The 12,000-nt window shown below is 40.7% G+C and overlaps 1 protein-coding gene across 3 annotated transcripts in view; it reads right to left on the bottom strand.

Annotated features, from left to right (window-relative positions):
- LOC111866492 overlaps positions 1-12,000 on the bottom strand; it is a 122,607-nt gene that overhangs the window by 3,178 nt on the left and 107,429 nt on the right. For all 3 annotated transcript variants that reach the window (XM_023855486.2, XM_023855487.2, XM_023855485.2), the window contains exon 5: positions 2,959-3,104. In XM_023855486.2, coding sequence (XP_023711254.1) covers positions 2,959-3,104 — 146 coding nt within the window. The remainder of the gene's footprint in view (positions 1-2,958; positions 3,105-12,000) is intronic.

Raw genomic sequence — 12,000 nt, forward strand, 5'->3', positions numbered from 1 at the left:
TGATCTATGTAGAACTGTACATAACCAACAAAAACGAGGTGTATTTTTTGTACAAGGAAGAAAGTGCAGAAAAGCACAACAGGTTGAAACAGAAAATAAACTAGTGATGCTATCTGAAGGACATCATGAAAAAAACTAGGTAATCCAAAAATGCAAGAACTAAAGTGTCCAAACACAATTTTTGTAATAAAGCACTGTATAATGAAACTGAATTCTCCCCGAACTGTTTCCATATTTTGCCGCTGGGGCGGGGGGGGGGGGGACAACGTGTTAGCAATTCATAAAGTTTAATAACTTCGGATCCATACATGAGGGAAGACAGCCGTAAACGTCATCTGGAAGCGCAATTCATAAAGTTTTTAATTGTGATAGAAGTATCGCTCATAAGTCTTTAATGCTAAAGTTGTTACTGTCTTTTTTATTTCTGTTATTTTTTGTTTGTTTTATTTCGAATCCTGCTACAGAACAAATTGGAAAATACGAACATAGAAGACAAGGTTAACTGTGCCTTATGGTTAGCAGAACTGAGATGTATACCTACAGTGAGAAGGAAATTAGTTGCTGAATACAGTAAAAACGTATCACATATGAATGGAGGTAACAGGCGAATGAATAAAAATGAAAGCAGCTGGTTAGCTGAATAAAATATGGTTCTATGGGAGGCCTTGAACCAGTGAAGAACCCGTGGCTGTTTTCCAGGAAGTGACGAAGATAAGACAAAAAAGTGTCACGACTTTGATCTGGTGAATTTACATACCGCAATCAGCAATAATCACCACATTAATGTTAAATGAGCAGGCTTGGACGAATTTTGGAAGTTAAACGTTTACAGGAGGACTAAAACGAGAGGTTACACTGTCCACAGTTTAAATCAAAATTTGACAATTGCCTAGGAATCCTTGAGAAAGTGACACCTTCTGACAAAGCAGCATTCCAAATTAGTGATAAAGTTAGCTATCACAAATGTAAAATTTGGGGAACCGATGAATCTCAGGAAGTCTGGAAACATGAATTTCCCCCAAATTAAATATCTAATGCACTCTCCGGAAGCCATGCATTATTATGCCTTTCTTTTTCGATAAAGCAACAGTCAACTGGCAGAGTTATTTTGCAGTGCTGTGGATTTCGTTTATCCCTAAAGTGCAATGATGAAGTCTTTCGGATAACATCTCCCTCCGACAATATGGCGGCACTCCCTGCTAAGACAAGATGGCGACGCTCCTTGCTACTATGCAACAAATGTGTGAGAACCCTTGAATGACTTCTTCAAAGACAAAAGGCTCTGTAGATCTGGACCAACTGCTTGGCAAACATGTTCATCATATTATTGATCATTATATTTAATTCTATGAGGCCACGTTAGAATTACTGTTTACTCACAAAGACTACCTTCTTTGAATTGGGTTAGGATTTGAAATCGAATTAATGAAGTCACTATACACAACAGGGACATCTTTTCAGCGAGATGGAAAATTGGACCGACCTAAGTGTCACGATTTATAAACCTATAAATTTTAATTTTTATTTTACCGAAAACTATATGAATTATATTTGCACGCAACATCTACTACAATATGCTCCCATGTGTGTCCATTAGCCTAATGATTTTGCAAGCACCCGGGTGTATTGAAAACATGGATGATGACAAATTTTCTATCCAATATCTTAGTTCGAAGGACGGTATAATGAGAGATACTTCGGACGTTTCCTCAGTTTCTCTCATATGAAGCATGTGGACGATATCTCACCAAGTTTTAAGTAAACGTTTCATCCAAATTAGGGACAGAAAACTAAATTATTGTTACGTGTATCACAGTGGCTAAAGACGCGGTTCGGATTGGTAATTTGATTTATTAACAATTTACTGGTTGTAATTACAATTAATTATTACACTATTGCTGCTTTACACAATACACTTAAATTACTCCACACTGTATTCAGTCTATCTGCACTAGTCTCCACGGGTTTATAACACGGGAACTATAACAGTCTCACTGAAACACACATTCCAAATATTGCGCATTAATATAAAGTCTTCTAATCACACGTTAATTCTTTGCGGGCCGATTTCTATTTATTCTTCAACTACGAATTTCCCACGGCTATCTCCTACCGAGAACTGACTTGCTTGCTTGATCGCGTGCTTCTGCCGCTACTAATACTCCAACGAATTCTGCCACTTTCTTATATAGCCACAGAATGTACATGGGCCTGCAGTAAAACACGTATCACGTGATTGCTATCCAGCCAGTCTACTGACGCACGCTGCGCGGACATACAGCAAACACATGTCACGTGATCGCTACCCACTTTGCGTGACGTCACAGCGGACACGGAAAAACAACTTCCTTTATTTTTGCACGTTGGACTGTATTTATAGAGCTGTTGCCTGGCAACGCTTTGGTCAAATCCGTTGCAAAATGTTGGTGTAAGTGTTGCAGGTTCTACTTTTAAAACGTGCTTTAAGGTGCCATGTTGGCATACTTAATGAAGGACTCGTAAAAATGTTTAAAACTATAATTTGTGGCACTTATATTGCCTTCAAGAGGCATATGATTACTAAAGTAAATAACTGAGAGGAGTGGCTATTCGCTCTAGTATTTTAAAAGGCGAAAGACCACATAATGCCCTATAACTGGAGATGTCCTCTCTTGCTCACACACTTCTCAAATTACCACTATAATTAAATCCTAATAATACAATTTTATACAAATTATGTTTATATTTACTGATTTCTTCCATCTGAATTAGGTATCAGTGCCATGGTAGCTCCCATAACTTAATCACCACAACAGCGCCATGCACGAAGTGAAAAAAATTAATCTCTATGTAGTACCTTATACTCTCCTGCCACGTCTCAGTATTTTATCTTTAAACCTGAGAGCGGAGGATATTTGAGGACAACGTTTCACACTCAAAGGGAGCAATACATACAGCGTAACCGTTCACTGAACTCACCTGAGGAGAATATGTACTGGCCGTTGCCGTACAGAGGACCCGTGGCGTCAGTGATGAGCAAGAATATCACACCCGTCTGGATCACGTACGTGTTAAGCCAGGAGAAAGTTAGGTCATGCTCCTCGGGCCTCGTGTACTGCACAAATCTAGGCAGACAAGATCATCAGTCCTCAGATTATGGTATTGGAATACAAATGCTTCAGGCTTCAGGTGCGGTAGGACTACAGACGCTGGCTAGATATAATGGCAAGCATCTAGACAGCTAGACATTATGGCATCCAATTAAAATTCCTAAATGTACCAGGAAAAGGTCAAAGGTTAAGAAATAAAATTTTGGTTTTCCTTCCTTGTTTTATGGGGAATGGTTTAAATGGGAAAAAATATGCGTATTTTATTATTATTATTATTATTATTATTATTATTATTATTAGTAGTAGTAGTAGTAGTAGTAGTAGTAGGCCTATTAGTATATTATTTTACTTATATTGCAAATAAATGTTTTATGAAAAAGGTACTCATTTTAATACATTTTATATGAGAAGTTGGCTTTCAGGCGTCATGTCACAATACTATTCTACCATCTATGTCTGGGTCTTCCTAGTGTTCTCTTACCTTCTGGCTTTCCCACCGAAACCCTGTATATATTCCTCTTCTTTCCCATGCGTACTAAACTCCCTGCCCATTTCATCATCCTTGACTTCATCGTTGTAATTATAATTGTTGCTAAGCACAGGTTATGGAGCAAAAAATTGCGCCGCGGAATATCAATTAAATCTGTAGACTATACCTGTGAAAAAATGTCACTTCATACTTTACTGTTCGCTGAGCTACGCAATTTGAATGCCACCAGATAGTAATTCTTTCACTTCTGTGAATCTGGTTCTTAAAGTTCTACTGTTATGTTAGTTAAATCGTTTTCAGTTTTACAGGCTCATGAATGTACTTCGAACCTAGCACTAGTCATGAGGTAATAAACGTTACCATTTCGTTCTTAAGTTACTTTTCAATTTATGTGGAATGCTATAATCCTTCGAAATCAGAAAATAAAGAGGTATGTAAAGTGTTCGATTGATTGTCATAGAGGTAAAATTTTAAATATAACAAACTTTAAGAGCAACTTAACACAGTGTAATAAAACTCCTTGACCTTCTGACTTACAAACACCACTAAAAGTCTCAGATCTGTACCATATATGATTAACTTGAATTAAACCGGAAAGAGAGTTGCTATATCTGTATTTACAGTCTACCATTACGTGTTGTAGCCACGAATATCTGCCATTAGCGTGAGACGAAAGTGAATTTGAAGAGCATCTATGTTAGAAACTCGGAAATCCTTCCACTTTGTATGGAACGTCTCAAAATTAACTGACGAGTGAAAGTCATTCAAATTGGCCTTCAGTATTTCCTTCTTGTTGTTACGTCGGAAGGACTTCATCGTCGCTATGCAACGCGAGTCAACGGCGATGACGTCACCAAGGGGTACCGCGGTTGCTATGCAGCGGCCATGATTGGAAAGGACATTCAGAGTAACTCATTTCTTAAAACAGTCTCTTTTTTGTGTTCCCTAGGGTGGGGTGAGACTGAGTCCACTTGGTACGTTGGCCACTGACTGGCCTATTGTACAAGCCCCTGATGATAGATGATGAGCGTGGAGCAGTTGGTGGAATGATAATTGGCAGGGGAAACTGAAGTACTAGGAGAAAAACTGCATCTGTGCCAATTTGTCCACCACGAATCCCACATGATTTGAATTGGGATCGAACAAGGCCACCGACTACACGGCGTCATATCCAAGACAACCATCTTTTCAAAATGCATATTTTTTTGATAAAGCATACAGCAATTGATAATCCTTAAACTGTTAANCACGAATCCCACATGATTTGAATTGGGGTCGAACAAGGCCACCGACTACACGGCGTCATATCCAAGGCAACCAAACTTTTCAAAATGCATATTTTTTTTGATAAAGCATACAGCAATTGATAATCCTTAAACTGTTAAATAAGCAAAGAAGAAAAGTAAAGGTATCCTTGTACCAGACCGTGGAGGGCCATAGTGCTGAGAGACGTAGAGGCTCCCACATTTTCTCTAGACAATCGGCTCACAGATGGGGGTGAAGTTGCCAGCCTTACGCTCCAAGCTATCCCTGTAACAGACCGTGGAGGCCCATAGGGTTGTGAGACGTCGAGGTTCCCCACATATTCTAGACAATCGGTTCACAGATGGCGGTGAAGATGTCAGCCTTATGCGCCGGCCGCCCTTTACACCCCCAGGAAGATTCCTGATATTCATTTCTGTTAGAGGCTGAGTCGACCCCAAGGACATAGTGCTTCTAGTAGGATTAGGTCAATTGAAAAATGTCAGTGACCTCATCGGGAATCGAACCCGCTACCCTCCGGCTTGTAGCATTGTGTCTCGACAATCTACGTTACCGCGTGCCCCAAAAGATTAAATAATAAAAATTTTTAATTTCCCTTTTCTTCCATTTTGTCTCCTTTAATAGCATAAGTAGCTTTAAAATCTGAGAATAACAATATACGCAGAGTTAACAAACACGGAGTACTGAAACTACCTCGGAGGTGAAAGTGTGCGGTAGCAATGCATCACATCTACCCTACAGACACTTACTGCAGTTGATGTCTTTACCGGCGCGAGTATCAATCCAGGCAAGCACCCAGTGGGAATAATTTGGCAATTCAAATTGCACTTAAAACGATGTCGCCTTTTTGCTACTTAAATTTTTACGTTTTTAAGGATTTATATAACACCCTGCCGAAAGAATTGCATGAAGATGATCTGAAATAAGAAAGTTAATTGCAGCTGGAATTTGCGACTACATTTGTCAGGATTTTAGTTGTAAACAAAGAATTGCAGCCATTAAAAATCTTGTTTCGAAGCAATTTCAGCGAACAATCGCAGGCTTCGCGCCTTCGTCTTTATTATGGCGAGTTTGTTGGTTCAGAACCTGGTGGGGCTATGTTATAAATTGTTAGTTTCTTGAGGAATTGAATTTAGACAATAATTCTTTTTTTCAAAATGTTTGGCGGCACGCGGTAGCGTAATTGGTTGAGGTACTATGCTACAAGCCGGAAGGTCGCGGGTTCCAGTCCCGATTAGGTCACTGGATTTTTTAAATTGGCCTAATCCTTCCAGCCGCACTATGGCCCTGGGGTCGACTCAGCTTCTAACAGAAATGAGTACCAGGAATATTCTTGGAAGTAAAGGGCGGCCGGCGCGTAAGGCTGACAGCTCTGCCGCCATCTGTGAGCCGATTGTCTAGAAAATGTGAGAACCTCAACATCTCATAGCCCTATTGGCCTCCACGGCCTGTTACAGGGATAGCTTTACCTACTTTTTTACTTACTCAAAATGTGATTAATTCAACAATCCTGTGAGCGCAAGAACCGGTATAGTGAAGTCAGTATAGAGACTGCCTACGGAGTGGACGGCCGAGGGGACGGATTTCGAGTCCCGGAAGGAGCAAGATTATTCTCTTCTTCACGTCGTCCAGGCCGGTTCTGTGGCCCATTCATCTTTCTGTAAAATGTGTAACGGGGACACTTTCACCGGGTGGGGAAATGAGGCGAGAGCGTGAAGCTGACCACTCATCTTGCCACGGCTTAAATAGAGATATCACCGAAGCACCTGATTGGAAATTCTGAGTAAAACTACAAATCCCCTCAGTCAAGATAATTGATGTTACAGCAGAAGTTCGAACCGGTGATCTCCTGTTTACAATTCAGAACCACTGAAACTGCTCAGTAGCTGAAAAAGAAAGGCAAGTTAATAAAGGACTACACTGAGTTCAGGATTTGCGTAAATGCAGGCCGTTCTTTTGGCAGCTCCACCTGGTACCGCGGTATGGAAAAAGAGATAAGAATTTTATAACACTGCCCCCATGTTTTAGCTGCTTCCGTGAAGAACTGATTAAAAAACTCGAATATAACTTCAGCTGCACACAAAGAATAGGATTTGAGGGGGCAAAAAGAGCATGGTTGCTAACGTTAGAAAGTCGTTTCCTCTTTTTTTAAACATTATATTACAGTTTTATTAACCTTTATTAATGCCGCAGGTTCGTTACGCGTCGCACGTGTCAGGGTGGGAGTTTTCACTTGACGTTTATAAGCAAGTCATAATGTGTATATACACTTGAATTGTACGTCGTAATGTCAATTTTAAACGAAGTAACAAACAGACAAAGAGTACTTGTTTCCATCCAGCTTTGACTGATCTTGCGATAAGGTTTCTGACGTTATAAATTTCCAACAGTTGGGTCGATTTTAATTCTACGGTAAAGAAGGTTTTTTCAAACGTTCGTACGAGTAGTTCCAGAATGTGTCTGTGAACAACGCCATATTTGTCTACCAGCATGTAACACCTCGAGGAACACTGCAGGGAGTTTAATGACGCCTTACGTTTGGGGGGATATACAAATATTTCGGATGTATTTCAATCTTGGTTAAAATCGGTCCAAGATAACAAGTACTTCATATGATGAACTAAAAGCATTTGGACTCCCATCCCGGGAACAAATCGCTAAACAGCATATTTACTGGATAGAAAACTGGTTCAGGAAATAGCTGCAAAGAAAAATGAAATGGAAATTGAATGCCAACTTCACTTGCTTGCTTGGTTTTTCTGTTTTCGAGATAATTGAACTCTTTCTACAAGTCCTGCCTTTTTTTTTTAAAGAGAATTAAATTAAATGAGGGGACACTGACATCCAACTCCCAAAGGCCTATAAATAAGCTGTGATAAGCTTGCTTAATTAATATTTATTAGCCTACTTTCCTTGTTTCCCTGTAACAGGTCGTGGAGGCACATAGGGTTGTGAGAGGTCGAGGCTCCCACATTTTCTAGACAACCGGCTAACAGACTGCGGTGAAATTAGACTTACACGCTGGTCGCCCTTTACCCCCAGGGAGATTCTTGGTACTTATTCCTGTTAGAGGCTGAGTCGACCCCAGGGCCATTTTGCGGCTGGAAGGATTATGTCAATTGAAAAATCCAATGGCTTCTTCCGGAATCAAACCCACGACCTTTCGACTTGTAGCAGAGTGCCTCAATCAACAACGCTACGCGTCACCCTTGTTATGTAAGGACGCATGTTGAATACGTTACGTAATATGAAGTTCTTATATACAAAACTGCATAACCACTAATACAAAGTGTTTATTTTAAGAAAAAAGGTATTTGACTAGAAATTAAATTAAAAATATATATATTAATAAAAATTCCAGTGTAAACAGAAATGACGTAATCGTAATAATGAGTTTGTTAAAATTCAGTGATGGTGTTTATCAAAGTTTGTGTATTAAGTTAATGAGTTCTTTGTTGGTAAATCCTACCAAATGGATTACCATTCAGTGAAATTTGTAGCCATTCCAGTACCCGAAGAGATCATCGTGTAAAACTAACCCCGCTAGTGCACCTATATATTTCCCAATTCTGTGAAACCTAACCGTGGGCAACATCACTCAGAGCTTAATTAGTGAGGAAATCCTGTCTCAGCTGAAACCAATCAAGTACCGTAATTCTAAAGGGTTCTGACGTTTGTGTGTAACACCCAGAATTACTGGGGTTTTGGACATTTTCCATCGTCCGGTATTCTAGAGACTAGAGAACACGACGTCTCGGAAACTAGATCTGTTTCCGTCATCAAGCGTAGGGGAATACACCTACTCAGTTGAGTCCCTTAGACAGGGCTACCTCAATCACTGGTCCAATATCTTCCCCCACACCTGATGATGGAAGCAGATCTACTTTCCGAAACCTCGTGTTTTCAACTCTCTAGAATACCTGGTGATGGAAAAAAATCCAAACACCTAGTAATTCTGAAGTACCGTAATATATAAATTAAGGGAGAGGCGCCTTCTGTTCTCATCGAGTGTTCCGGCAAATATCCACTGAGCGTACCACGCAAAAATCTGTTGCAGTGAAGCGGCGCTCTTGCTGAAGGATTTAACTTCATCCCCTTCCAGCTGCGTCAGTCCTTCAGCAACTCATGATAAACAGTTCCAGAATTCGGGACCTCAGCAAACGAAAAGACTCTTATAAATGTGTTACGAAGCAGGCCGCCCATGTAATAATTTCCATCAGATAAAAACACTCCATTCCAACTAACACGAACTCATGGTTCCTTTAAGCTGGTTATTTAATGATGACATCATTTTAGGGATAATACAGAGTGCCCCCAGAATGAAAGGTCGATATTCTGGTGGGTCATTCTATCGGTCATTCTAATAAAAAAATGTATATGTTCATATGTCCTATAAAAGACAAAAAAAAAAGTAAAGTTATCCCTTTAACTGACCCTGGAGGCTCATAGGACTGTGAGACGTCGAGGCTCCCACATTTTTCTAGACAATCGGCACAAATCCTTAGGCGCCGATCATCATTTAATCCCTAGGAAGATTCCTGGTACTCATTTCTGTTAGAGGCTGACTTGACCCCAGGATCATAATGAGGTTAGAAGGAGTAGATAAACAGAAAAGCATCAGTGAATTAATCAGGAATGGAACCCGCGACCTTCCATGTTGTAGCATAGTGCTTCAACGACCTCCTGTTCCGAACGGTTTCCGAGATATAGCTACTGCACAGTCCCAAAGCTGTTGATAAGAAAGGGATACCGACATTTATTGTTCAAGCGACAAAATCTGTACAGATTACCTAGTATTCAGTTATTCAGTATAGAAGGGGTGGGTTTCCCCATGCACCGCGACTAATAGTCTATTGTACGTCCCACTTTAATTTCTACTGTAGTCATACTCTACCGATACTGGTGCCCGCCATCTCCCCTTTCTACCAGCGAGGTCGGCCCTCTACTGGCACTGGTACCCGATAACTTCCCCATCTACCGGAGGCATTAGAAACTACTTGGGCTGGAAACTTTTGCCTAATTTTGCTCAGAGATCGCCTAGAGATATGAGGATCTTTTACATGCCGTAAATCTACGACAAGGGACCCACGGCTTAAAGTCCCTCCCGGAGGACTTGTTCCCAGAATTTTTCCATCCTTAAAAATTCCACGACCTCCGCCTGGTTTTAACCCGCGTAACTTGAGTCATGAGGTTGGAACGTTACCCCCCGACTACCTAGTATAATAAGTTTTCAAATATTCTCACTGTGCTCGGTGCGAGAATCTCAGAACATATAAAACATGTCGACATAAACATTAACATTTCTGGAAACGCATTCAGGGATCTGTTTCGAGTTTTGATAATAGCGAAAATGAGGAGCCCCAGCTCCAGCGACTGAGTGCAGTGGCAAAGTTTCTGACCGTGTATTGTGATGCATCCTGTATGTGTTGCTTGGAAGAAGAAACGGAGAGATTGTCGTCACACAAGCAACTGTTTTTAGCCTACTTCCTTTATTTTGAAAAAAAAAATAGGCTTATGAGGTCACCATGCTGTCTGTGTATGACTATTTGAACGCTTATTTATAAAACTTGGTATGTATATCATAGTACCTGAGCCCACCTCAACCGAATATTTCATAAATCCCTCTCATCAGTCTGTGTGACTGTATTTGTATCCATCCTATCGTTGCTAGGCAACGGCTCAGTAAATTGTATTCCTCCTTACGTTGCTTGGCAACTGTTTAGGAAGCACGTTCCTGCGACAACGAATACACGCAACAATACTGGAATTGTTAGACGCTTCGTTCTCTATTGTCCTTGACATATCATAGGAAAGCAGGCGACTGTTTCTCTTGTGTATTATTCCACTCACAACATGCTTGGGCCCAGATAAGCTGTCATCAGTTTATTCCTGAGGAATATAGAAATGATGACGGAATTTATATAACACTACAATTCTAGAATATAAAAAAAAACGGACTGGTTAAATTAAGTTGGATCCAACTTAATATCTTATACTTACTTAAGCAAACAAAAAAATCTCCGTGGCCTGTAGTCCTCAAACGAACTATACCGACCGAGTGACCGCCGCTTGTCGACGAAGTTAGTACCAACTTTAGCGGATAGAGGGTGTCGCGTGGTCAGCGCAACGGATCCCCACGGCCATTAATCTCGCTTTTCTAGACCGGCGCCGCTATATCCTTGAAATAGCTCCTCAGTTATCCTCACGAGGCTGAGTGAACCACCTTCCAGACCCACTACTTCCCAGGAAATACTTAGTAATTTTAAAAATTAAAAATAGACACACATATTAGATTTTAAAAATAAAAATAAAACAATATAAGGAGACAACTTTAGTATGACCATTATATTATGACACTACAACTAAAAGAAATTAATTGCAGGCTACAATTTCTCTCGATGTTCCACAGGTTCTCCAGCGACTGTCGAGACAATGCCTTAAAATGGACTCAACTAACTTCCTCGAGTAGCTAATGCATAATTTATTCAAGATAATTTTTTTATCGCTGAACTGACCACGCTTCTTCAACTCTATATTCTACTCGGAAGATGCACATGCAAACAGGCGGTGACCGTCTCCTTCCAGATATTTATCCACTTATTCATGATCAACTTGCTTTCCTTTCCGGCGACATGGACTGCAGCACAAAGAGCGCCTCTACAGAGCCAGTCCTTGGACACCTCAGAATTTTGTACGAAAGGGTAAACAATAAACGATTAGTTAAAAAGATAAAAAAGGGTAAAGTTGCTCCTGTGTTTGATTAATTAAGCAGTACGCCGTGAAGGCGTATGGGAAAGTGGAAGAATAGCTCAACCAGTGGCCAGCTTCACGCTCCCGCCGCTTTACCCCCTAGTAAAGAGCGGTCCCATTAGATAGGGGACTGAGTGGGACCCAGAGCCGGTCTGGACGCTGTGGAGAAGAGAAAAATTTTACACTGTTGGGAATCAAACCAGGGCTGTCTAGCCCGTAGCCCGTCGCTGTACCTAGTGAGGTATCACGGCTCCGAAACGTCTAGTTTGATAGACGTGTAGATTAAAGTTACTAAATAAATTTGCCCGCCATGAAGCTAAATGTATTCGCACCTGTAGATGTGTTCCACAGTTACCTTCGAAGCAAAGCCCCGACTCCCAACACATTAACATGCCAGTCCGTTACTAC

This window comes from Cryptotermes secundus, unplaced genomic scaffold, assembly GCF_002891405.2.
Source record: "Cryptotermes secundus unplaced genomic scaffold, Csec_1.0 scaffold375, whole genome shotgun sequence".
NCBI classification, from domain to species: domain Eukaryota; kingdom Metazoa; phylum Arthropoda; class Insecta; order Blattodea; family Kalotermitidae; genus Cryptotermes; species Cryptotermes secundus.